Here is a 25565-nt window from a genome sequence, read left to right as displayed (position 1 = left end):
ATGGCGTTTTTATCAGACGCTGAATTCAACCAGACCGAGCATTTCTCCTCAGGAGACGCCACCAGCTGCTTTAAAGTCTCCATGGTCCTCCTCTACCTGGCGGTGTGCACCCTGGGATTGGCGGGGAACTCCCTCGTCATCGTTGCTATCTTAAAGTTGGATAAAATGTCGACTTCCACCACGGTGTACATCCTGAATTTAGCGGTAGCAGACGGTCTCTTCATGGTTGGTCTCCCCTTCATCGCGAGCCAGAACTTCCAGAACCGCTGGATGTTTGGAGACGCGGCGTGCAAAGTCGTGATGGTGCTGGACGGCATCAACCAGTTCACCAGCGTCTTCTGCCTTACCGTGATGAGCGTCGATCGTTTCATGGCTCTGGTTGATCCGCTTCGGTTCGCTCGTTGGAGGACGCCACGCCGCGCCAAGGTCGTCTCAGGGATCCTGTGGCTGTGCTCGCTCGTAACCATCCTCCCGATGGCGCTCCACTTCACGGCGGAGCAAGGCCTCTGCATGCCCATCCCCGCGTCGGACTCCTGGTGGCTCGGGATCCTCTCCTACACCTTCGTCTTGGGGTTTGCTTTGCCTTTCATGATCATGAGCGCAGCCTACACGGCTCTGCTGCTGACGCTGAAGTCCAAACAGCTCCGAGCCGCCGCGCCGCACAAAGAGAGCCAGCGTCTGGAGCGGCAGGTCACCAAGATGGTGGTGGCGGTCGTGGTGGTGTTTGGGGTGTGCTGGCTGCCGTTCTACACCTTAAACTTCTGCTCGCTGTATCAGGACGGGCTGGGTTTGAGCTTCGCCAGAGCTTTTGAGTTTGCCGTTCTGGTTTCTTACTCATGGAGCTGCGCTAACCCCATCCTGTACGCCTGCTTCTCTGAAACCTTTAAAGGGCACTTCCGTAACCTCCTTTGCCCGGCCGATAAATTATCTCCAAGTGTGCAAAACAACAGCGGACAATACGACCTAAACTCCACAGGTGTGCTGGATGTGACAGTTTTAGCATAGAGAAAAGAAACTGACTCTGTTTGTTATCACTGCATGACGCTTTAACTTCACCATTTTCATCTTATTTACCTCATTAATGGTTCGTTAATTTACGATCAATCCATATTTAATCTCCCTAAACTTATTCAGAGCGCTTTTCTCAGTCCATACTGAATTTTGTGTTCAAAAGGTTTTTGTTGTTGTTGACATTTTCTACTGAAAATAAGACAAAAATACCTGATAACACTTCATTTTCCCAGTGCAGCCATGTTTAAGTAGTAGTGAGTTGATTTTAGGCTTTGGATCGAAACATAAGACTGAGAATCACTTCCTGTTAAATCATATTCTGTTATTTTCTTATGCACAGTTTCTGCAGACTGTAAATTAAAACATTCATTTTTCTAGTTATTTGTTGTTGTGTTAAATCCTTGGTTCCCTACAGGGCATCAGAGGGGCCAAAAATAAGAGTTTTCCTAAGGTTTTGCTTGATGAATGACTTGTTTTTCTGCATGTTTCTTTAATATTTGACAAAAAAACCTTCTATTACCTGTCCAAAAATGAAGAAAAATGTGAGATATACATTGTGAAATATGAATGAAGTTGCATTAAAGTTAGCTGTACCATCCAGGAGCGTTGTTATGGGTGGGCCCAAAGGTCCCAGGCCCCTTTCCAACAGGCCTATCTTAAACTTTTCTTTGAAAGATTTTGTTGTTTTTTAAAATTATCTTTCTGAAAGTGGTATAATTTTGTCACTTCACAATTGTTTAGTTACCAGTTACCTTAAAAAAAAAAAACGAAGTAATGAAATAAGCTAATTCAACTCAACATCTTAAGTAGTTACAAGTAGTAGAAAATCATTCTACTGAATGTCTTTGATAAAACCAACCTGATGCTTATTTTTTACAAATTAAAATATTCAGTAATGTTAAAAAAATGTTGCATATCACTGTAAAAGATAATAAGTTGACCTTACTCAAAACTGAAAAATGTGACATCAAAAAATTTGCCTTTTGAGTTAGATAAATGTAATAATAAAAAATTGAAGCAGATCTGAAAAACTAAATCAAATAATGTTTCAAAGTTCAGCTGGGTCTCATATCCACAGCGTTCCCTCCTCACTCACGGTTACAAACGCAGTCACAACAAAAATCAGCTCTAATTTCATAACTTTAGAAACCGTGAGTGAGGAGGGAAAGCAATAGATATGAGACCCTGCTGTAAATTGAAACATTGTTTTCCAGGGGGCACAGGTTGTCTGTGCACCACGGCACTGACTGGTGGTCTGTGCTCCATGGCACAGGATCTGGTACCTACTGACTTTGCAGTGTGCTCCTAATGGTTAATACAATGATAAATGAAATTTTTGATTGGACTATCACCAGAGGAGGATTAAGGTAGTCCCCTAGGGGCTCCTAGGCTATTCTTATTGTGGGCCCTCCTCTTTATAGTTCAATCTATCCTACAGACACACGCTCCAGGTAATGCTGCCATATCTCAGGATAGAAATCAGCAACCAGCTCACATTGTGTAAACATCAGACCCCTTGGTAACAGTATAAATATTTATTTTTGTTTGCAGTAAATTGTCAGTAAACATCGTCAACATGAGAACATTGAAAAACACATTTTTAAAACTTTGAGTGAAAAAAAAAACACATACGCATCATGCATGAATAACAGAAAATCTACAATAAAAAGTTTTTATGACAAATTTAAATGACATATTTTTTCTTTAATTAAAAAAATTGATAAAATAGAAATAAGTAAAATAATTAAATTGAATAAAGGATGATAAATGTTTCTTGTTGTTTTGAAGAGCTGAGAGAATCAGGCGGGGATCAATTCGGATACAAATTAAGCCCCTGAAGCCTTGGGGCCCTGCATAAGTGGGGCCCCTAGGCGAGCCTGTGCATTGATCCGCCCCTGACTATCATGTTATTTAGGCCAGTTTTGAAATTAGGTGTAAAAAGATGTATTAAAAAAAAAATTATGCAGACAGTCCACGCCACGTAGAGTACAGACAGCTGATTGATGCCATGTTGGGCACAGACAGCTGGTCCGTGCTGTGGTGCACAGACAACCTGTGCCACAGCTGAACGTTTAGAAGTACAGCAGGGTCTTATATCCACTGCGTCCCCTCCTCACTCACGTTTTCAAAACAGTCACGAACTAAAAATTTTAAGTCGTACTAACTTAAACAGTAACAAAAGTTAAATCTACTCAGAAATCATCAGTTTAACCCTGAAACTCAGACATTTGAGTAAATCGAACTTACTAAAAATGTAAGTTTTCACAGCTTAGTCCAATGGAGAAATTTGAACTTTGGGGTTTGCAGAGTGTAGATTTTAAACTTTTATTTAACTGTGGTTAATGTCGCTGCACTGGTCGACTAAAATGCTACTCTTTGGTCAGTACCATGGAGAGCAATCGTAGGTAGATCCGTCTGATTAAATGCAATAAAAAACAATTAAATAATGATAATAATTAAGGAGGAAAATAAACAATCACAAATAGAAAAAGTAGTATATCAGTCTTTTTATCATTTTGAATAATGACTGACTAACTTTTGTAATGTAAAGCCCACATAAAAATGAAATCCTGTTTCTGCCTTGGTACCATCTTTCTGTTGTAATAAACCAGAAAAAGAAAAAACGCAAACTAACACGCATGACTCAAAATCAGCCACTGGCAGGAGACCAGCGCGCAGGTTGACGCACTCCCCCCTCTCTCTCTCTGTGTCGTGCGTCCTGCTGCTCTGAGTCTGGTCCCTGTCACTGGTTCCCCGTCAGTCTGAGCCGTTCCGCCCTGCGCTCTGAGCCACAGACACATCGACATTTAACGTGTCGCTCCGAACCTTCTGGAGGGAAACTGATGACCTGACAGACGCGCAGCGACCACCTCCAGTCACGGTGGGCGAGTGTGCCGTGCGTAACGTCCACCCTCTGAGAGCTGCAGCTGCTGCTGCTGGATGGATGGATGGAGAGCTGGCGAGATGCAGCTTTCCGGCTGGTTAGCACCGTTTTGGCACGCCTGGAGCCTGTTCCACGGGGGACACTTGAGCACGTTGGAGTTTATATGAGGATGACTTTAACTGATTAAATGTAAGTAATGTTTTAGGTAAAATACACATTAATGGATGTGTTTTGTTTGTTTTTTATTTGGTCTGTTGCTCTTCATCTTTGTCTCAGCTCTCTGGCACATCTGTGTGATCTCTCTGCGCGTAAATCCCCAACCTCAATCTCAACATAGATGTTTCTCTATTATGTTTAATTAAAAAATATGGAATATAGATTTTTTTTTTTGCTGATTTTGCACCAAAATCACCGAATATTTTTGAAGCTCTTAATGGAATAAATCCTTTTTACGCTTCGTAAAAACACCACCCCTCTTCTCTTCAGACTGCAATCACCCAGACTGTTAATTTTGGACAAATCTTCACAGATTTTCAAATCATCCATGTCATATTAGTGAGATCCCTTTTAGGAGTAACTCAACCTTTGCTCTGTTACTCACTAAAACACACACAGACATGCGCAGCTTTGTGTAACTGAGCTTTAACCTGTTTGCAGAGATCAGTGATGGTCTTTTTCAGCATGTGAGCTTTGGAATCACTAATCTGTTATGTTCTGAAATTCTTGCATTATCTAATTTTTTAATCATATATATATATATATATATATATATATATATATATATATATATATATATATATATATATATATATATATATATATATATATATGTTCTGATTTTTTCTGCAATCACTGATCATTTATAGTACGAATGAAAACCAGAAGATATGTCGTATTACTATACAGCAGTAGATATGCAGCAAATAACTTGGAAAAGAGTGAAACAATCAAAAAAAAATCTTTTTTTTCCTTTTTTAAAAAAGTTGAGGCCAAATGAGGTTTGTGACTCTCAGATTTTTTTTATATATTTTTTAATTTTTTATTTTATTAAAATCAGCAAATCATGCTATGACAGGTTACTTTGCAAGATGAGAGCAGAGATGAGAAAACTGTCTGACCTCCATGTTATATGGGAGATGGCTCATTAACAAAGACATTAAATTGGACACCAGTGCACTGTAAAAAATAATTTGTTGATTCAACGTAACTCACTTAAGTTAACTTGTTGTTTTGACTGAGTTAAGTTGATTTAACATGAAGTTTTAAAAAGTTTGAACTAGAAAAAAAAAAGGTCTGAAGAACTAAAAAAAGATGTTGGTTGAATTTAATTCATCAACTTTTTACAGCAAAGTCGTTTTTGCTGTGATGGTGTTTTGTAACCGTGCGTGAGGAGCAATCACAGAGGATATAAAAATACTGTACATTGAGATGTTACACTAAGGTACAGACTGTCTGTGCTCCACATGGCACAGACCAGCTTTTTATGCTCCATGGCAACATCCTGCTGTCTTTTCTGTCCCCACATACCCAGGTATCTTGGAAACTGCACATATTTTTGTTCATCTGAATGAAACCACAGCTTTATGTCGCTAAAAACGATGCTTTCTGAAAACTTCAACCGGAGTGAAGATTTTATTAAAAACTATAGTTTGATGTAGATGCCAGAAAACTGAGTTTTTGGTTCTCAAACTTAACAGATGTCCGTTATGGTTGGCTGCCACGGGTTTTATATCTAGAAAACAAGGACAAATATGGGTTTGTCAAAGTGGCGACCCCACAGCGCAATGTGACGTTAAAATGACGTATATTCAGCGTAATTTTTGACGTCCAAATCAGGTCTTCTGAAGGCGCAGGATAAAAGTTATTATTACGTCTTTGTCAGACGCCGTACGGAGGTCAGGTCAACGTCTAAGAAAAGGTCTACAAATGACGTCTGAAAGTCTGGATCCATTTTGAACATCTCATTTACGTCTAGATTTGGTCTCTAAGGACGCGGTCACACTGGCCAATCGTGCCGTGCCTAAGCACGCTTCAGCCATAAAGCACGTTTGGAAAGGCCAGTGTGACCGCAACTGTACCGTGCTCAAGCACGATTCCCTTCCGTGCTTCGGCACGCTTCGAAGAGGTGGGCTTCGGCACGGTTTACTTCATGCTCGAGCACAAGCACGCGGACAGCGTGTGCGACCCATTACGTATAATCACCGCGAGCGCATCTCTCGACAATCATTTCAAACAAAGCGGGGGTGTTAGAGGGCTGTGTCGGGCGAAAACAACTTAATATAAGTCCAAAAGTCTCTAAAGTTGTAGCAGTGCTCTCTGTGTCTCATTGTGCTGACTCTAATGAGATCGCGCTTCATGTAAACAAATGCTTCACGATGACGTAGTCGGGCTGTGCACGTCTGTGGTCCCCGCGTAACTCTGGTTCATATTGGGGTATTGTGACCGTCGGCCGTACTCTCCAGCTGGGGAACAGCGCTGCAGGGAGGCAATCATGCTTATGCACGGTACGTTTTGGATGGCCAGTGTGACCGCGTCCTAAATGACGTCCAAAAGCTGACATCATTACAACACAAAAAAAAGTCAGATTTAGACGTCAAAATTTATATCCATTTTGGACGTTGCTCTGACGTCTAGATATGGTCTTTGACGGACTGACATGATCTGCATGTCTCTCCGACGTCCAATGTTTGGTGGGACTTATCAACAGGTTTGGACCACTTAGTGTGGACGAAAGTATTTTCAAAAACCAATAAGGGGGGGGGGGCATTTGTTTTTGAAAATACCCGGCTACTTGTGTACAAAATGCACTGTGAAAATCTCTGAGTACATGGGCCCATGCTGTGTGGAGCACAGATAGCTGTCTGTGCAGTAGAGCACAGATCACCTGTAGTCCGTGCAGTGTAACATATCATTGTAGAGCAGGATGTGTTTCCTCCTCACTCACGGTTACCAAACACCATCAAAACCAAACGTTTTTTTGATGTCAAACAACAGTAAGGTACTAGCAGCAGGTTTTCCAGTATTTAACTGTTATGTTACGGTGTAATATTTTACAGTGCTGTTTTTAAACCTAACAGAAAAGTGATGGCGTAGGTGTTTTTTATTCCCACTCCCATTCAAATATCTTCATTGTCAGGTTGACTTGCATTTCTGATTCATGTGGACATAGATTTTATCCTTAAAAATATATATTTTGTTGTTGAGATGATGCCAACTTATAATTATGTGTTTTTCACAACAACTTCAGTAATCTTTGTCATACTGTCTTACAACAATATGTTGAGATGATTAATGTGCAAAGTCACTTTTTACAGTGTGCTGGTTATTGAATCAGTGATAAATGTGATAAAGGATTGTCTTAGTTAATAGTTCTTTGACAAATGGACGGATAAAGTTTTAACAGTCGTACTGACAAACTTCAGCTCTGGTTAAATGAAAAGTTGACGATCGCTGAGCAGACTCCAGGAGCAGATCGAGTGATCCTGCCACAGTGCACAGGCTGTTTGTCACCTGGATCAATTGAATAAACATTTGCCGTCAGTGGCGCAGTGCCCTTGTTGTTCTCCAGCTCAGGCACTTTTTTTTTTTTTTTGCATGAATGCAGGCATGAAAAACACACACACACGCACACACACACGGGCTCATGTATGCACAGTCCTGACCCACACCACAGGGGTCAGGGGAACATTTGGAGGACCCAGAGCGTACAATCAGATAAGATATCTCTGAAACGAAAACAGAAATAGTTCTTAAGTGGAGATCCTAATGAGAAGATCCAGCTTCATTAATTTTGATATCTGTCTCAGGATTTTGGGATCTTTCTCAGACAATTTTAGGGACGATGGAAAAATGTTATATTTAAAAAGCTATCAATATACTTGTCAACTGAATGTTTGCTGTGAGAAAAAAAGATTTAGGTAAAAATAAAGCAAGAAAAAACATGTATAGAGTGTTATAACCACTGTCTTCACTGTCTCACTTTTTCCACAGATCATCTTGCTCTCAGTCACGACTTTTGTTGTTCCACATTGGAGGAAATTCCCAGATTTCCCAGTTCTCTTTTCCCAGTCCAAAATTTGAAGTTCAAAGTACAAAGACCCATTTTGAATTGGATCATTTAGATTCAGTCACAGTCGTTGGACTCTTCCATGACGGTACGTTCAGCCCTCAGCCCATCTTAGCGCTTGGAGTACCCTAATCATGGCCTTGGACCAGTGGTCTTTCCTTCTGCCGCCCCCTAACCTCTCCCTCCCTGAGCCCCTCCTGTACGACAGCCTCACCAAGGAGAACGAGTCCGACCTGGGCCCGAATGTAACCGAGGCCAAGGAGCCCACCCAGGACAAGACCAGCTCGGTGGTCATGACCTTCATCTACTTCACCGTGTGCGCGGTCGGCCTGTGCGGCAACTCCTTGGTGATATACGTCATCTTGCGGTACGCCAAAATGAAGACGGTGACCAACATCTACATCCTGAACCTGGCCGTGGCAGACGTTCTGTGCATGATGAGCCTGCCGTTCATCGCCCTGCAGCTGGCGCTGGTGCACTGGCCGTTCGGAGAGGTGCTGTGCAAGGTCATCTGGCCTATAGGTGGGTATGGGACTGAGGTATCTCAGAAGCATTGGACGTTTCTGTGACTCTTCTACATCCTCACCACGCTGTTCCCTTTTTCCAGACTCCCTCAGCCAGTTCACCAGCATCTTCTGCCTCATGGTGATGAGCATCGATCGCTACCTGGCCGTGGTCCACCCCATTAAGTCCACAAAGTGGCGGAAGCCTCGAGTAGCCAAGTTGATCAACCTGACAGTTTGGGTCGTGTCGCTGTTGGTCAACCTGCCGACGATGATCTTCAGCGGCCTGAACCAGCTCCCTGTGTGTGGGATCATGTGGCCGGAGCCCCAGGACGTCTACTACAAAACCTTCATGTTCTACACATTCTTAGTGGGGTTCCTTCTGCCTCTGACCGTCATATGCATGTGTTACCTGCTCATCATAGTCAAGGTGAGGGCGTCCACCATGTCACACCATTCTGTAATATTATAGTTCATCAATGTTCAATATTTCCTGCGTACATGAGAAGAAAACTGAGCAAATATTCAACTGAAGCGGTAGCATAATGTTGAGTTTTAGGCTACATTGTTCATTTTTCAAAAATACATCATATCATAACCACATTACTGATAAATAACCAGGTCTTGTTGAGTGTCCAAACCATAAACCGTATAAAACATAGACGTAGTCTCCTCAAAGTGATTTGTCTGTTCCTGGTACCATGAAATGAAGCCAATGCTTTGACGCAGCCACATTGGTTATGACGCCACCTTTGGGCTTCCAGGCGCCCGCAACATGAGCTGAGCCATGACGATTCCAATATCTTCTAAACCGCCATGTTAGAAAATAAGTTAACCCCCGTACAGTGTGTGCCAAATATATCTTTAATGTTGTAAAAGTCTGTTTTTCTGGCTGGGATTTTCAATCAACAGCAACTTTTAGCATTTCTGTATAGGCTTCTCTTTTCTAAACCAGATGTTGCTCCTTGGTCTGAACCAAACTTCCCTTAAAAACTTTATTTTTTTCAGTTGTTACATTCAAATGTTGAAACAGGGAAATTTACATGTTTTGAAAAAGGGGTTAGCATAGCCTCAGGAAAACAGGGTCACACAAACCCCCTCCGTCACGTCAAGGTGAGAGGGTTTGTGTGTACAGAGTGTTTTTATATGATGTAATCAACTCAAGGTCAGCCATGTTGGAGGCACTATCACAACAGAACAGAATTGAGTTTACAGGTATACAGGACTACTGTCGCACAAAATGTTGAATTATCGCTACATGTTTTTGCTGCACTAATCGGTTGGACAGAGAAAAACATGTCATTTGTTTTTGAGCACAAAAAAATTACTGTAAATCTGGATGAGGAGAGCAAAAAATTGCCCAAATAACGGAGAACACTTAGGTTAGCTAAACTCCATCTGGATTTCCAAGGCAATAATCTGTTTTTAATCTCAACATTCAAGTCTGTTCACAGCATTTCCTGTCAGGTAGGTCATGTTCTCATCTCAAAACCATACTTTACACTGCAAAAAACTGATACCTTATCAAGTGTTTTTGTCTTATTTTCAGTAGAAAATGTCTTTTGAGACTTAAGATGAGCCAAATTCACCTGACTAGTCCAGAAAAATGTCTGATTCCAAGTTATTCAAAGACAAAATGAGGTCTTAATTGCTGTATCAAGTTGAAAAATAAAAAATATTTTTCCAGAAATTTTCTCTGGTTCCATTGGTAGATTTTTTTCACTTGCAACAAGCAACTCGGACCTCATTTTCTGGCTCATATCGAGTATAACAAGACAATTTTTACTTAAAATAAGACAAAAACACTTGATAAGATTTCAATTTTTTTTGCAGTGTACTTAAAGTGAATACATTATGATAAAGTATAACTTTGATTTAGAGGTTATAAATAGTTCACAAGTTAAACTCAGCGTCTTTTAGGGCCTTTTTCAATATGTGCATCTCCCAGAAAATGTCATTAATTTCATGGACCCCCTCTTCAGTGAAAGTTAAAGCAGTAACATCTAGGTTTTTGTACCTTTGGGTAGATAATGGATGCTAATTACCCGTACGGGTCTCTTTGGCGTACTTTGTCAAAACCTCTCTTTGTTTTTAGTGTGCTCTGTGCGTTTCTCCCAAAGTCTGTAAAAAAGAAAAATGGATGTCATCTTGCTTGGCTCGAGGTGAGTTCGCCTCAAAAACTGCTCCCCCTGGTGGCTGGCTGCAGTACAGCTCAAAAATTCCATCTCCCCAGTCATTACAGATGGGCTGTGGTCAAACTTTAAAAAATTAATACACCTGGTAAAATGTTTCTCACGTGGTTTGAAGATATTATTTGGCTGCCTTGTATTCAGGTCCATTTTTTTTGAAGAGTTTTGTTTTCATTAGTTAAAAGTAGGGATGCACCAATCACAATTTTCTGGCCAATCAAGGATCTTTAAAAAGCCTGACCTGCCGATGCTGATTTTTATTTTTTATTCTTTATAACAGATAGCATATGTCTTCAGTGTTCCAATCTTATTTTATTGAAAATCATTAAAAAATACCTGTGAAACAATGAAATCTTTGCGTTTTAACTTAAACAACCAATAAAGTGTGTTTCTACCGTCTATTCAGTACGTATGTCCATGAACCTCCAACGTGGCCGCACATCCGGGTGATAACAAGGATAGTGACGTCAGTGCAAACACTCTGTTGGATTTTTGAAATTGAAACTTAAGTCTCTCAACGATGAATTGGCAAAAAATAATCTGGAAATTCCTCTGTTGACTGAAGAGGCGAGGGACGGTCCAGCTTCTTATCAGGACAGTTCAAAAGTCCGTATCCTCAGTGGTACGTGAGGGCAGAGCAGCACGTCTCATTATGATAGACGTTCATTCAGTTGGAGATAAACTACAGCACAACTTACTTGGTAAAAGAGCAAGGCACTGTGTCAGGAGTCTGCTGCGTATGTTGAACGTACTTTAACAGAGATTACAAACTCTTCAGCCGCTGTGATCCAGCCGCTGCTGTCACTGAGTAAACCTTACGTAAGAAAAGTTTCCCAACAGTTACTGGCTGAACCCTGTGCTGAAAGAAGAGGTCGTACTTCCTACTCACCGTCAGTTTTTTTTCCACAGGTGAAGTCATCAGGTCTGCGAGTGGGTTCGTCCAAACGTAAGCACTCTGAGCGTAAGGTCACACGAATGGTTTCCATCGTGGTCGTGGTGTTCGTCCTCTGCTGGCTGCCTTTCTACGTCTTCAACGTCGCCTCGGTCACCAGCTGCATCAGCCCCACCTCCGCCCTGAAGAGCACCTTCGACTTTGTGGTCGTGCTCGGCTACACCAACAGCTGCGCCAACCCCATCCTCTACGCCTTCCTGTCGGACAACTTCAAGAAGAGCTTCCAGAACGTGCTGTCCCTGAAGAAGGTGGCGGGCCTGGATGAAATCGAGCGCAGCGACAGCAGAGCGGACCGGAGCAGGGTGGTGAATGACGCGGCGGTCCTCAACGCCAACATGGAGGCTCACAATGCTGCTCTGCTCAACGGGGAGCTACAGACCAGCATCTGAGGGGGGATCGAACCGACAGTGAGGCTGAGGGCGTCCAGACTCAGTGCCGGAGCTGGTGACCTGTGTGAGGTGTGTGCTCGAGGATGAACAAAGCTACATCCAGAGAGGCACACGGATGTTTAAGTTATTGAGCCGACTTGAACTTGTGCGTCCAAGAGAAAAGCGTCACGTCTGAAGTGAAACTAAAACTGTACATACACTACTTTTAAAGTTTATATCGTGTTGTTGGAAGTGCAGATTTCTTTCGTCTTGTGCAACGTGGCACAGCTCTCCAACAGGTCATCAAGTCTCTTCTCAAGCGAGCGTCTCTGCAAAGAGCACCTGAATGGATTTTTAAATTCCTTAATTACATCAAGAATATTGATCAAGTGACTGGATACTAACGCAACCGTCACTGCTCTCCATCTCAAGCAGCTCACTTAACAATTTACATTTTTAAAGATCGATCTTCTGTCAGTCTCTGGAGCAGAGTCCGCCGCTCGAGTCCTGACTAAAAGCCTCTTTAAATGATCGACCGATGTGGGTCTTTTCAAACCGTGAAGCTCCAAGGACGGCTCTGAAACAGCGTCTGGGGAACTCCAGTTATGAGCTCTGTTGGTTCGGTTTACCAGAGGCGCCGTTAAGTGTAGTGTGATGTGCTGTAAAGATGTAAAGTTCACGTTTGTGTTCCGCTTCATTGAAGTGGCAGAACAAAACACACAAAGACCAAAGCTTGAGCTGTGATGTGTGTATCATACAATCGATGTATAACGTTGAATTTCAGTAAACACGTCATGTTTTTTTCATGTTAACCCTTCGATGTTCCATAAAATTTAGGCGAAAGAGATATTTTTGAAGCTAGATATCCCACGTTTGATTCTGGTATCAACTCATTAGCTGCCCCATCTTTCAAGACCCACAGATTATTGTGCTTTAAGACTCCTTTTATCAGGGAAAAAATAGTCTCTTTCTACCTTTTTCCATTCTTTATTCAGCAGGAGAAGGATATAGAATAATTTCACTAAAAACACCTTTTTATTTTAACCAAAAACTAAAGAAAATGAGCTTTTTTTAGTTATTAGCGCATGTCTCCAAAGCTACTTCGTCTTCGTTGTCCTTTCTCGCGATGGCAACAAAAAATCTGTTCAGGTGTGAGCTGCCTGTTTTGCCATTATCTTCCCATCATCTCATGTCTTCTTCTCATAATTTATGTTAATCTCTCATTCGAAGAGAGCACCACTGCCACCTATAGGAGTCACTTCGTTACTACTCTAGCTAACAAGCCCGATGGACAATCTCCGCCAGGCTGTCCCAATGAAAAACTGAATTGACATCAATGGCAGCCAATGAGTTAACTCAAACTGGTTAGCATCTTTAATCTGGTTTTCCTTGTCATGCGTGCGCTCCAAAATACACGTACATGAGGCCATGTCCACACGTAGCCAGGTATCTGGGAAACCACAGATATTTTATACGTTACTTCACCAAAAACAATGTTCTCTGAAAACTCTGGGCAAAGTGAAGATTTTTGAAACCTCTGGGATGAATGATGGGGTTCATTCTGATTGGCTGCCACAGGTTTTAGGCGACAGATATGGGTTTAGCAAGCCTTGAGCCCAGGGATGGGTACGGTTCACATAAGAAATGATACGGTACAGATGCCTGGTACCTGGCAATTGGTACCAATTTTCAGTGTACTTTTGTGTGGTTTTATGTAGAGATAGACCGATATGGATTTTTCTGGGCTGATACTGATATTCGAAGCTGATATTAATTTGCAGTCAAAGTGAAAATATTGAACAATACAAACTCCAACACTTAACTTCATTCAAATCCTTTTAAGCATGAGTTTATTAAACAGCTCCCAGGCTCAGCAGCATGTTTTATAAAGTCAAATTGAAACTTAAAAAAAAAACAAATAGTTAAAGTTTTCTACAGTAAATAAAGTTTTCCAAAATTTTAATGTAACTGCAATAACTGAAATAACTGCACTGCTGATTGGCTGTTTCCCAAGCCATGGCTCTGCTTGTAACCAATCAGATAGTGCTGTGGGAGGGACAGAGATTGAGTAGTGACTGCAGACAGAGGAGCTGCAACAACACAGTTTTACATTTGTTTCTTATCGGCGGTTGGATTAAGTAAAAAGGCCGATATGCTTCAAAAAACCAAATATCGGCCTGATAATCAGTCTATCCCTAGTTTTATGTGGTGTTAAATGTCAATTCGTGTAATAACAAATTCTCAATGTTTTTCAATTTAATATATTTATGTCTCAAGATATAACCTTATAATGCTATGTTTATGTCCAGCGTGGAAAATCTCCTTCTCTTCCACTCCCTCACAGTTACAAGGATGTGTTTAGGGACCTAAACATGGTACCTTTTGATTTTACGTGAATCGATACTCGGTACTACAGACAAAATTCAGTTTGTACCTAGAAAAAGAACCTAATTTGAAAAGTATTAAAAACTAATGAGGGGTTGTTTTTTTAAATATGCTCGGTCACGTGTGGACAAGGCCTGAGACTCTTTGAGGAAAGAAAGAAAGAAAATCCTTTTAATTTTAATTTACTTTAGCGCAAGCTGAACCAATCCCGCTTACATGATTGTGATGTATTTGTCATGATCATTTTTTTAATATTTCAACATTTGAAAGAGAGCTCCTGCTGATTGATGCATTAACTGTGAATCTGATTAATCTAAAACAGATATTTTCATCAAGTTTGAGGGAAAAAATGTGCATTAAAAGCGCTCCCTATGATAAAATCACTCAGCACCACTTACAATATAGATGTAAACCCTGTGTGTTGTATCTAAAATGTTAAGCAGTGAATTTATGACAAATGAGTCCGATATTGAAATGTTTTCAGGTCTGAGATCTATTTAAACTTCTTTGAATCAGAGGACAGTAAAGGAGATGTTTGAGCTGTGGTTCGGCCGTTTATTCACACATATTTGTGCTTTTTGTTTTTATTTCTTAAAAGTTTCAGCAGAAGATGAATAATGAATCTGCAGTCAGCTGCTCTACGTCAACCGAAGCACCGTTTTTATCACATAAGAACTTTAAAACCTTTCTGTATCACATGCAAGTCCACGTTTTCATCACAGTGACACGTTGTGAACACGTTGTGAACATGTTGTGAACACGTTTAGAGACATGGTTAACAGTACAGGTAGAATAATGTTTGACTTTACTGTCACAGTGTTTGTTGTGCGCGTCACTCCTCCGTGTGCCCAGTGTTCACAGGTGGAGGAGGCTGTTTTTGTACACGTTAGTGTGTTGTGGAGTGCCATGCTGTTGTAAATGAAATACAGTTCACTGAATAATTAATACTGTCCAATGTGTCTTTAGTGAAGAGGAGCACATACGTGACTCCATGAGTTTCACATGGATCTCTAAGACGTACAGTACTCAGAGACATATGAGCCATCGAGGTCAACTCCTAAACCGGAGCAAATCTGAAACCATCTTCTCCTTGAGGTCAACTGTTTGAGTGAAATGCTGAAGTTTCGACTTCACTTTAAGTCATAAAGTGCTCCCTTGACACGCTTCCTTGCAGAGTCCATTAAAAGTTTTGTGTTTGTGTGAAATATCTCTCCTCTAGAGAACTTTTATGTTTCTGTTCATTTCTTCCCGAGCGTTCAGACTCGCATCTCTTTGGAAATGAATTCAGGTATTGCATCTGTGAGATAATTGTCCCTCTGAGCCGTGACGCTCCCTGGTGTCGCCGAGCTTGTGGTTGAAAGAGTTTCTCACTTCCTTTTGCTGTTGAGGATCGACCTCCAGTCGTCGTGCCAAGACAGGAGTCGTCTCTGCGAGGAGCTGGTGGCGTGATGCTTGTTGTGGCAGGCGGTGAAGAGGACGTGTTCCCAGGTTGGTTTGGGCTCCACTCCTGATCAGGAGACGAATTCAGTTCAAATTCAAAATAAGTTTGATTTGAATTAAATATATAAAATAGGTTTATTAGCATTAAATCTAAAAAATAAGTTTAATAAGCATAAAATTAAAAAGATAAGTTTTTTTAGTATAAAATTAAAAAATAAGTTTTATTAGCATCAAATAAAGAAAAAAATATCAGCATTGGATATAAAAAAATAGGTTTCAGTAGCATTAAATATAAAAAATTATCAGCAATAAATATAAAAAATAAGTCTTATCAGCAATAAATTTAAAATTTAAGATAAAGTTTGTTTAGCATTAAATATAAAGAATCAGTTAAATTAGCATTAAATAAAAAAAACAAATTTTATAAGGACTAAATTTTTAAAATAAGTTTTATTAGCATAAAGTAAAATATACATTTATTAGCATTAAAAATAAAATTAAAAATAACTATTCTCAGTATTACATTAAAAAAATAAGTTTTATTAGCATTAAATTTTGAAACAAAATTATTAGCATTAAATATCAAAAATAAGTTTTATTAGCATTTAATTTAAAATATGAGTTTTATAAGCATTACATTTAATAAGTTTGATATGCATTAAATTTAAAAATAAGTTTTATTAGCATTAAATTAAAAAATATGTTCTATTAGCATTTAATTAAAATAAATAAATAAATAAATTTGCCAAAGCCAATGTTCAAATAAAAGGATTGAAAAAATATTAACAAGCAAACACATATTAAGAGCAAAACATTGATAATATCGATTAAAAAATTACATAAAATAAAATAAATAAACTAAACTCAAAATCAAAAATCTTTATTTTTAATAAAATCCCTCACCCAGAATGTCAGGCTTGTCATCTATCAGGATGTCTCCAGAGATCAACGTCTTGTCTCGAGTCAGGATCACCTGCTCCAGGAAGTCGTGTCCCAAATGCTTCTCTACCCAGGCGTACTGGAAGCAAACACAGACACACAGGCATAATATGGATCCAAATGAAAGCGTTATACTAATAGTAGTTGATCAGCAGCATTTTACCTTCTCATACGGGCAGTGTTTGTAATGTTTTATTGGGCTTGTACATATAAAGACATCTGTACTGTGAAGAAACAGAGACATAACGTGAAGCATTGTAAAAATCAAAACAGCAGCTTACACCTGACTGACGCACTGGCTCTTTCTAATCACAGTGAATGACTGTGTAGGAGAATCAGGGGTGGTTTTTGAGAGCAAGAAGAAGAGAGATGACTAATACTGAATCATAAATCCTGGCAAGAATCCCTGGTGAGAAAACTGGTTCAACAGGTGCTAAAAAAAAAAAGGTTTGTGTAGGATACGGGCAAAGCACTAGGTGAACCGTAGACTTCCATTTATAAACAGATAAATGGAATAAATAGGAACAAGCATTCATCTGTCAGATCAGCAGATGATGCATCAACCTGCCAAACAGATGGAGGAGCTGCATCAGACTTACTTCTCCATCTTGGCCATCTCCTTAACGGCCTCCACTCCTCCTGGGAGCGGGTCCAGCTCGATGAAGAAGTCCTTGGACTCCCAGATACTGATGGCTTTTTCCTGGAGTTAGTGAAAGAGTACAAAAACTTCATTGTTGCTTTGATAGACTCGTAACCTCAGTTTGAAAAGTAAAGACACAACATAGATAAGGTTATATCACTGCAAAAACTGAAATTTAATCACGTTTTTCTGTCTTGCTTAAAGTAAAAACTGTATTATCCTTGATATGAGCCACGTTCAACTGGTAAGTCCAGAAAAATGTCTTTTTCAAAGTTATTTAAAGACAAAATTTCTGCCAATTGAAAAAAATATTCGTTAAAAAATTTGCTTGCAACTAGAATAATATCTTAATACAATAATTTTTGGCCTCAAACAACTTGAAATAAGACATTTTTCCGGACTGGTCAGGTGAATGTGGCTCATATTTAGTCTAAAAAGACATTTGATAAGACTAAAGTTTTTACCGGTGTGTAATCTTTCGGATACTAGAGCTGAAAGTTGGAAATTTTACATAAATTTTTCTCAAATGTAGTGTGGTAATGTTGCTTTTGTTTGTTTCATGGATTTGCCCTTAAAAAAATAAAAAAGTAAAAAAAACAAGTTATAAATTAACAAATAAATAAATAGATAAAAAAATATTAATTAGAAAAAATATAAATAAAATAAAAAATTCCTTAGCATATATCAGGGGTCTGCAACCTGCGGCTCTCTGACACCTTTCCTGTGGCTCCCTGAAGATTTGTAAATTGTTTTTAATGAAATAAATATTTTTTATTTAAATTTTATTATTAAGAAATTATTGTTTTTATTATTTATTTATTTTTTAAACGTTTTGTAATTTTTTTAAAATTATTTTTTCGTTAACTTTTTGCAAATTTAGAAATAAAAATTCCAATTTTTTTTAAGATTTTGCAAATTTTTAGATTTTTTTTTTTAAATTTCTGCATTTTCCCCCAAATTTTTGAAATAATTTAAAATTGAGCAAGTTTGTGAAAAAAACATTTATTTTTTTTTTTTAATGTATGAAATTTAAAAACAGTTTTAACGTTTAAAATATTTTGCATTTTCAGCCATTTTGTGTATTATTTTTTTTAATCATAAACTTACTGAAATATCTTATTATCTATTTATGAACTTTATGATATTACATAGTTTTCTAAATTTTTGATATTTGCAAATTTGTTGAAAATAAAAAACTGAGACATAGCATGTACAATTTTATAAACACAAAATCTTCTCGTTCAGCTAATTATTCACTAGATTTTTAATATGTTTCAAATTCATACACTTTTTGTCTTTATTTTGGAGATAAAGTAGATTTTGTGGCTCCTGAATAACTTTTATCCAGGTGAGCTGAGGAAAAATGGCTCCTTTAAAAGTAAAGGTTGCAGACCCCTGGCTTATATGAAACCAATGCATTGCTCACTCACACAGAGGTCACTCCTCAGCTGCCCGTACTGCGTTGACACCCAGAACCCCCTCCTGTCATCCAGGGTGATGTAGGGCTCGTCCGGGTACCTGGTCCGGTATTTCTTCAAGAACCCTCCCTCGAAATCCGCCAGAACCCCGTCCATGTCCACCAACACCCTCACTTTCTTACTTGAAGCAGATGAGGACATTTTCAGACAAATCCTCTTGATGGGTTGACGGAGCGAAGTTTCACCTCTTCCGATTTGTCGTGAAGCGCTGTACAGTAAAAACATTATCGACTGTTTCCTTCAGCGCTGTGGAAACAAAAACTAAGTTTTAGAGTGTGTAATCTGTGCAGCTGTGGCTTTCTGTTATGAGACCTGTTCTCATAGTTAGCTCCTGTTTGACAGTAGAAGTTGAGTTAACGGCTGGTAGCAAACTTTAGGTCAGACTAGCCGTGCAGATGCTAGCAGCAGGTCAGATGCGAAAGGCCCTAAACCTCAGAGTCCTGGAGGTGTTTGCACCGTTTATTTGGTATCATTAGCTCGACAATGATCCACGGCTTTTCCAGAAAACACTGGATCAGTTTCAGGGGATTTTTGTAGCAGCCACGACTGAGACCACTTCGATGTTTTACCAAAGTACAGCAGGACCTTCTTAGAAAATAAGTACAGTCTGTACTGAGAGCATGTCCGCAACAAAGATGTTATATGTACACAAGATGTTTCACTCCGCCAATATTTTTAAATTTAGTTTGTAACCGTGTCTTGAATTCTTAAGTTATTTTCGTAGATCATAGTCAAAAATAACAGTACTGTTATTATTAAATATAAAAGGGATTATGGTCGTACTTCATTTACTAAAATCAATCAAAATACATTTTGACTAGCATAGCTAGCTACTGCAATGGTGCAATTACGATACATCATAGCATGAATACATTTACAACATAACAGTTTAAGTTTTGAATGAAAAAAAAAAGGAAATGACATTTTTTTCCTAAAACAAAGAGATAAATTACATTTGTGTGATTCCTCAACAGTGACCCTAAAAGTGGCAACAATGCTGCATCTGAAGAAGCATTGAAACCATTGTTAAGCAATCCATGATTGTAAAACAGAGCATATAACCCTCAAGAGAGCACAGCCTTAGGTGGTATAATCATAGACTGTGTCATATGATTTTTTTTTAAAATATATATTGTTATTTCTAATCTATGTGGTGAGCCATAAGCGTGCAATGTGGCTCAAGTCCCTGGACTCTGTAGAGACTTTTAAAATGCATTTAAAGACTTTCTTTTTTAAGCAGGCTTTCAGAGCCAGTAGTATTGATGTTAATTTCTATTGTATTTAAATCAAATTGTTTTTAATGTGAAGCACTTTGTGACGCTTGTCTGTGAAAAATTTCACAGAAATAAGTGCTATACAAATAAAGGTTACTTACTTACTTACTAAGAAATAAATGTATAAACGCAGTACTTAAATAATACGCCCAAACAAAAAGTTGATACTTATAATGTAAGTCAGTGACACTACGTGAAAATGATATCTAACTGCATTATGTTATTATTGTTAAGCTGTAGTCAATTAGCAAAAACTACAGGAAAACAACAATTAGATTAACAAAAGAAATAAGAAAGAAAGAAAGAAAGAAAGAAAGAAAGAAAGAAAGAAAGAAAGAAAGAAAGAAAGAAAGAAAGAAAGAAATAGACAGGAGCTCTTACAACTGCCAACATCTTTGTTGAGCACTAACGTCAGTTCCTGTTTACATCTTAAAGGCAAAATGCCAACACATCAGTATGGGAAAAGACAACCACCGTGGTTTATGATAAAATAAAAACACAATTGGTGTGAAAATATCCTGTCCCCGCTAAAGAAAAACAGTTTCGTATCTTTATAAGTTAGTCTCCAAATATTTTCATCCAACCGTGTGTCTGTCTCTTTAAGAACCTCATGGTTGGTTTGTAAATCTCGTTGCAGTTTTCTCTTGTATTATAATCTCGCGGTAGTTTCCCATCAGTGGCGGCTGTGTGGCCCCCTGTCTCTGTCCGGACTGAGTTGCTGGTGACGTTTGAATGAAAAACAGTGTAAATTACCCGCTCTCCGGAACCGAGAAATAATGGCTTCAGCCCTGGAGCAGTTTGTCAACAATGTGCGGCAGCTCTCCGCTCAAGGTAAGGCTGCTCCACACTCTGGGAGGGGAGGACTTAGCTCGTTAGCTATCATATGCTATCCAGCAGCCACACAGAGCCTTCTTTTTGCTTTATCATGTAAACACACCGCAAGAGATGACTGTTTGTTGATAGAATTCTAGAAAGTACCATCGAAAGAAACGCCATTACTTGTTAACACCGAGGATGACTGGCTAGCGCAACAGATATTTGGTTAGATTAAAATACTTTTTGTTTTTGAAGTAGGAAAATAAATTCTAGGGACTGACTGCCGATAGTTCCGCCTTGGCCTCCTGTGATTGGCTGGAGGGCTGAGAGCGAGGGTCTGATTGGTTGGAGTCATCTGTCAGTCTTAGTTGCATTTCCTCCATCAGAAGGCCTCAAAAGGAGCAGTTGACCGGCCGAGTCGCATTTCTCTGCTTTTTCAGAGTGCTAGAAGTTAAACATTTAGGAACTGTAGTCTTTTTCTTAACGTGTAATAAAATAGCTGTTGGTTGCCGTAAACAATAAGATATTTAGCTTTGTTAATTTAATGATTTTACCTTTATGTTCAGACACATACACCACCACTTTACTATTTAATGTTTTGCCTTTGCCCCTGAACCCCTCAGGTCAGATGACTCAGCTGTGCGAGTTGATCAACAAGAGTGGGGAGCTGCTTGCCAAAAACCTTTCCCACCTGGACACAGTGCTGGGGGCACTGGACATCCAGGAGCACTCTCTGGGAGTGCTGGCTGTGCTGTGAGTACCTTTTCCAACCTGATTGTTTGTCAAATCATTCAGCATTAGGTAGTCTGAACATTGAACTCCCTGTATTTGACTTTATTTCCCTTCTTCTTCAGATTTGTGAAGTTCTCCATGCCAAACATCCCTGACTTTGAGACGCTCTTCTCCCAAGTTCAGCTCTTCATCAGTACTTGCAATGGGGAGCATATTAGATATGCAACAGACACTTGTAAGTTCAGATTTTTAACAATCTTCAAATGTGCGGGAGGCTTTTTTCTTTTCTTCTTGTTATTGTACAAGTTTCTGGTTTGGTAGTGTTGTCTAAATCAGAAGGGAATGTTCCCAGAGTTATACTATTCATGATCTGTGGGATAGACGCTTTACATTTAAACTTAGCTCTAAATGAGACATTCATCATTTTGTTTTTAAAACCCTTACCTTCTCTGTGATCCCCTCCCACAGTTGCTGGGCTCTGTCACCAGCTGACAAATGCCCTTGTGGAGCGTAAACAGGTAAGACCGCTGATGCTAACTCCTGTGTGCTGACAGTTAAAATGTTTTCTCTGAAGCAGCGGCTGAAGATTCACTGTGTTTATTTCCTTTTCTTACAGCCATTGAGGGGCGTCGTTGTCCTAAAACAGGCAATAGACAAAATGCAGATGAACACAAACCAACTTACCTCAGTTCATGCAGACCTGTGTCAGGTTTGTGACACTAAACAACTCTGTTAAAGCTTTGATGAGTGATTAAAACCCTGTGTTATCAGCCTGTAAGTTGTTTTCACATCATACCTTTTTGTCCTTGCAGCTTTGCTTGTTAGCAAAGTGCTTTAAACCTGTCCTGCCGTTCCTGGAACTGGACATGATGGACATCTGCAAAGAGAACGGAGCCTACGACGCAAAGCACTTTTTATGTTACTACTACTACGGTGGAATGATCTACACAGGACTCAAAAACTTCGAAAGAGCACTGTATTTTTATGAACAGGTACTTTCCTGTGCTCACACACACGTAGAAGAGTTTCAGACTTTCTTTGAGAGTTGGTCGCATGTTTGACTGATAAAGGATTTGTTGTATTTCATAATCCGCTTCTTGTTATTTCTTTTCTGTCAGGCAATAACTACTCCAGCCATGGCTGTGAGCCACATCATGTTGGAAGCCTACAAGAAATACATCTTGGTGTCTCTCATTCTCCACGGCAAAGTGCAGCCTCTGCCCAAATACACCTCACAAATTGTAGGGAGGTTCATCAAGGTATGGATCAAGACTGACAGAGCCTCACAGCAGCTTTAAACCAGCAAATCATCATTTATTGACCATTTGTTTTTGTTTTTATTCCTCTTTGTTTTCTCTTTCTACTGCTTTAGCCCCTGAGCAACCCGTACCACGAGTTAGCTCAGGTTTACACCACCAACAACCCGGCTGAGCTGCGTAACCTGGTCAATAAACACAGCGAGACCTACACGCGAGACAACAACACAGGCCTAGTCAAACAATGCCTCTCCTCCCTGTACAAGAAAAACATCCAGAGGCTAACAAAAGTGGGTTTTTGAGTGTCTGTTTCTTTAAATTTACCATTTCAGTCTAGTGATTCTTCTTTTTTGAACAATATTTGTATTAGTTTTCAAGTTTTATAAACCAAAGGTGAATAAATAAAGTAAATTATATTACATACAAACAATGTACATCAAAATACAGACATCCATACTCACCCAAAATATATATCCACTTGTATGTGATGTGAATGTGATGTCTCTATGTTCCAGGAGTTATAATGTACACAAACGGTTTCCATAATAGTACAATTTCCTCCAGTTTTCCTTTGGTGTTGTAAATCAGTCTTTCCAATCTGATGAGGCTTGTGACTCTAAAGAAACTGTTTGCATGACTTGTTTCTTAAGTAATTGTATAGTGTTTTTAAATTATCATCCAAGGATCTTGATTGAAAAATGTTATATTTATGATGCAATTTCCACCTGACTCTTGCAGACATTTCTGACGCTGTCTTTGCAAGACATGGCGAGTCGAGTGCAGCTTTCAGGCCCCCAAGAAGCCGAGAAGTACGTCTTACATATGGTGAGTAGATTCAGAAAAAAGAAGGTGTGATATACTTGGTTGAGTTGATTTAATGGATATGGAGACATAATGTGACAAACATCATGCTACATTTGTCTCCTCATGTTGCTTCTGCACAGATTGAAGATGGCGAGATTTATGCCAGTATTAACCAAAAGGACGGCATGGTCTGCTTCCACGACAACCCCGAAAAATACAACAACCCAGCAATGCTCCACAAAATAGACCAAGAGGTAGGAAGTTTTCTTTTCTGTGCTGCCTTTCTTAACTTTAGAGCTGAATTTACTCATCTTCATTTGATGCAAAATTTTGATAAATGTGCTTTACTTTGTGTACGATTCGTGTCATTCTCTTGTAGATGCTGAAATGTATAGAGCTGGATGAGAAACTTAAGTCTATGGATCAAGAAATCACAGTAAACCCTCAATTTGTGCAAAAGGTAAGCTAATAGAAACAAGATGTCAAATGAGCAATTATCCATGTTACAGAGGATTGTTCAGTGATGGCTCTTTCTCCTTTCAGAGTATGGGATCACAGGAGGATGATGTTGGTAGCAAAACATCCAGTTATTCCTGAAGGGCCTTGAGCAGGGACAGAACGTCGCAGCCATCCACCGCGTTCTTCCCAGGATGAGTAGGATTTTTTTTAAAGAGGAAAAAACATTCTATTGCAAAAGGACATTGGTCAAGGAAAAGCTTTGTATGGAATGATCACACTTTTGTTTCATCCTTCTTCACAGTGTTGAAAGGAGAACAAAAGATCCTTGCAGAAAAGGAAAATAAGATAAACAATTTTCTGTGTTTTATTTATCAATGTTCAGGTTGGAGCGCCACTGCTACGTTAACACAAAATTTCAAAATAAAAGCTGTACTTATTCGTTCCAATCATTTGTGTGGAGATGCTCACTGTTTGTTTTGGTTCTGCTGCATGATGGCAATAAAAAGTGGGCATTACACCAGAAAAAATGACTGGCAAGGAAAAAAAACATTCACAATAGTTTCCCCTCTCACACCTTTTGGTTAAAATGTAGATAACATTAGAGAATCTGTACTAATCTGTCTGTGGACCCGCCCCCGATCAATCACAACACAGTGGAGGAGTAGCTGCAAACTGGTGCACTGTTTTGTTTTTTCCTTTTTTCTTCAGTTCTTTTTCTTTTTGTTTGTTTTAGGAAAGATCCGCTTGAGGCTTCTGGAGCATTGTATGAAACGTACTGATAGAAACAGATAGAACCAAACTGTCATGTCAAATGGGAGCTTAAGCTTTTCAACTGTGGATCTGTTTGTTAATAAATTGTTTACCAATATAGTTGTGGGTCTTTGTGAACGATTACTCGAGTTTGAGACAGAAAAAAAAACTGTTGCCTGGTCAGATGAGCAGCAGATGTTTGCAGGGAAATTTGCACCCAGGATACAGGAGATTGAAGTGATGAGTTCCACATGGTGGGAAGGTAAAGTTGGTAATGACACTAAATCAAATCCTGCGTTAACATTTAGTTGAACTAAATCTTCATCCCATCTGTCAATAAAGCCTGCCACCGCTCTACTTCACCTCCTACAACATCAACAGCCCACCAACTTTCCATGCACCTGTGGCTAACCTCAAGTTTTACAGCCCTGGGAAGATAACTACATCTACAAAAAGACTCATCTGGAAGAAAATACAGATTTTAATTCTGTGTGGATGGATTCATTGAACTGACAACGTGCCGGTTTAATATACATGCTTGATATGTGGCAAGACATAAGCAAACAACATAAAATGATGAGTTAAGCAATATTTTCAATATATGAAATCAATTTAGAGT

General features: G+C 39.3%; 4 protein-coding genes across 5 annotated transcripts; 3 read left to right on the top strand and 1 right to left on the bottom strand.

Moving 5' to 3' along the window:
• LOC141785486 (somatostatin receptor type 2) lies at nucleotides 1-1037 on the top strand. The gene has a single exon (XM_074663826.1). The coding sequence runs from the start codon at nucleotides 1-3 to the stop codon at nucleotides 1003-1005; it is 1005 nt and encodes a 334-aa protein (XP_074519927.1). The 3' UTR covers nucleotides 1006-1037.
• Nucleotides 1038-7950: 6913 nt separating this feature from the next.
• Nucleotides 7951-14846, top strand: LOC141785194 (somatostatin receptor type 2-like). Its single transcript, XM_074663360.1, has 3 exons — nucleotides 7951-8483; nucleotides 8569-8894; nucleotides 11563-14846. The coding sequence occupies exons 1-3, from the start codon at nucleotides 8096-8098 to the stop codon at nucleotides 11992-11994; spliced, it is 1146 nt and encodes a 381-aa protein (XP_074519461.1). The 5' UTR covers nucleotides 7951-8095; the 3' UTR covers nucleotides 11995-14846.
• A 48-nt stretch (nucleotides 14847-14894) lies between these two features.
• nt5m (5',3'-nucleotidase, mitochondrial) lies at nucleotides 14895-19474 on the bottom strand. The gene is made up of 5 exons (XM_074663361.1): nucleotides 18808-19474; nucleotides 17337-17437; nucleotides 16901-16961; nucleotides 16702-16816; nucleotides 14895-15865 (listed from the first exon to the last, which is right to left on the bottom strand). The coding sequence occupies exons 1-5, from the start codon at nucleotides 19078-19080 to the stop codon at nucleotides 15726-15728; spliced, it is 690 nt and encodes a 229-aa protein (XP_074519462.1). The 5' UTR covers nucleotides 19081-19474; the 3' UTR covers nucleotides 14895-15725.
• A 1309-nt stretch (nucleotides 19475-20783) lies between these two features.
• Nucleotides 20784-25066, top strand: cops3 (COP9 signalosome subunit 3). Of its 2 annotated transcripts, none has more exons than XM_074664111.1 (12): nucleotides 20784-20924; nucleotides 21614-21698; nucleotides 21800-21912; nucleotides 22146-22195; nucleotides 22294-22386; nucleotides 22490-22669; nucleotides 22796-22936; nucleotides 23050-23223; nucleotides 23672-23758; nucleotides 23878-23991; nucleotides 24117-24197; nucleotides 24281-25066. In XM_074664111.1, exons 1-12 carry the CDS (start codon nucleotides 20906-20908, stop codon nucleotides 24332-24334), a joined length of 1191 nt encoding a protein of 396 aa, XP_074520212.1. In that variant the 5' UTR covers nucleotides 20784-20905; the 3' UTR covers nucleotides 24335-25066. The 2 variants fall into 2 exon arrangements, with proteins under 2 accessions (XP_074520212.1, XP_074520211.1); XM_074664110.1 differs by having other exon boundaries at nucleotides 20785-20960; nucleotides 21569-21698.
• Nucleotides 25067-25565: the final 499 nt, after the last annotated feature.

This window comes from Halichoeres trimaculatus, unplaced genomic scaffold (assembly GCF_033239565.1).
Source record: "Halichoeres trimaculatus isolate MK-OKI-2021-1 unplaced genomic scaffold, fHalTri1.1 fHalTri1_scaffold_23, whole genome shotgun sequence".
NCBI lineage: Eukaryota > Metazoa > Chordata > Actinopteri > Labriformes > Labridae > Halichoeres > Halichoeres trimaculatus.
This window is presented reverse-complemented; position numbering and strand designations above follow the sequence as displayed.